Here is a 1,058-nt window from a genome sequence, read left to right as displayed (position 1 = left end):
CCTGCTGAATCCTGGAACTCCAGAGCCTTCTTCTTCATAGATAAAGAATCCTTCCAAAGATTTTGGCAAATGGTCCCCTGTGAGGAAAAACATACAATTAAGAAGAGTTGTAAATGCTCAGAGTCTCTTAGGATCATCTAAAACCTTAAAAAACCCTTGTAGGAAGCTGAAGGAAAAACATATCACTTAATAAACACTTGTTTTAGGGGACTTCCCTGGCGGTCCAATGGCTGGGACTTCGCCAGGGATCAATGAGGGTTCGATCCCTGGTCCGGGAGCTGGGATCCCACATGCCTCGCAGCCAAAAAACCGAAACATGAAAAAAACCAGAAGCAATATCATAACAAATTCAATAAAGACTTTGAAAATTGTCCATATCAAAAAAAAAATCTTAAAAAAAACCCCCACTTGTTTTAGGTGAATCTATGACATCTCCCTTGAAGGTAATTTTTTTTTTTTCAAAGATCAAGACAGTTTGTTTTTTTAAATATTTATTTATTTTAATTTTAGCTGCATCGGGTCTTAGATGTGGGCTGTCTAGTTGTGGCCTGAGTGCTCAGTAGTTGTGGCAGGTGGGCTTAGTTGCCCCGTGGCATGTGGGATCTTAGTTCTCCGAGCAGGGATCAAACCTGCGTCCCCCTGCATTGGAAGGCAGATTCTTAACCACTGGACCACCAGGGAAGTCCCTCAAAGGTCAAGATAGTTTTATACTTAACTGAATTAAAATTAAACTGTAAACATGAAGACTACAATAACAAAAACAAGATAAAATAATATCATACAGTGAGAAGCAAGTGGATTTCCTAAGCGTAAAAAGCATCTGGAAATGACCTTCACCTTGAAATCAAATTTTGGTTTCTGTTCTATATGCTGTATGCGTGTTAATTATACTATTAAGAGAAACAACATCAAAAATCTTAATCCTTGGAATTACTGTGATATTAAAACCAAGGTGACGTAAGATTACTTAAAAAAATAAACACAGAACACAATTCTTTGCTTCAATGATGCTTAAAAAAAAAAAAAAAAAAAAAAAAAGGGAAAAAGGAAAACCCAAA

The 1,058-nt window shown here is 36.9% G+C and overlaps 1 protein-coding gene across 1 annotated transcript in view; it reads right to left on the bottom strand.

The window, feature by feature from the left end:
• RFTN2 (raftlin family member 2) overlaps positions 1–1,058 on the bottom strand; it is a 59,654-nt gene that overhangs the window by 27,277 nt on the left and 31,319 nt on the right. The window contains exon 6 of the mRNA XM_007465694.1: positions 11–77. Coding sequence (XP_007465756.1) covers positions 11–77 — 67 coding nt within the window. The remainder of the gene's footprint in view (positions 1–10; positions 78–1,058) is intronic.

This window comes from Lipotes vexillifer, unplaced genomic scaffold (assembly GCF_000442215.2).
Source record: "Lipotes vexillifer unplaced genomic scaffold, Lipotes_vexillifer_v1.1 scaffold113, whole genome shotgun sequence".
NCBI classification, from domain to species: Eukaryota; Metazoa; Chordata; class Mammalia; order Artiodactyla; family Lipotidae; genus Lipotes; species Lipotes vexillifer.
This window is presented reverse-complemented; position numbering and strand designations above follow the sequence as displayed.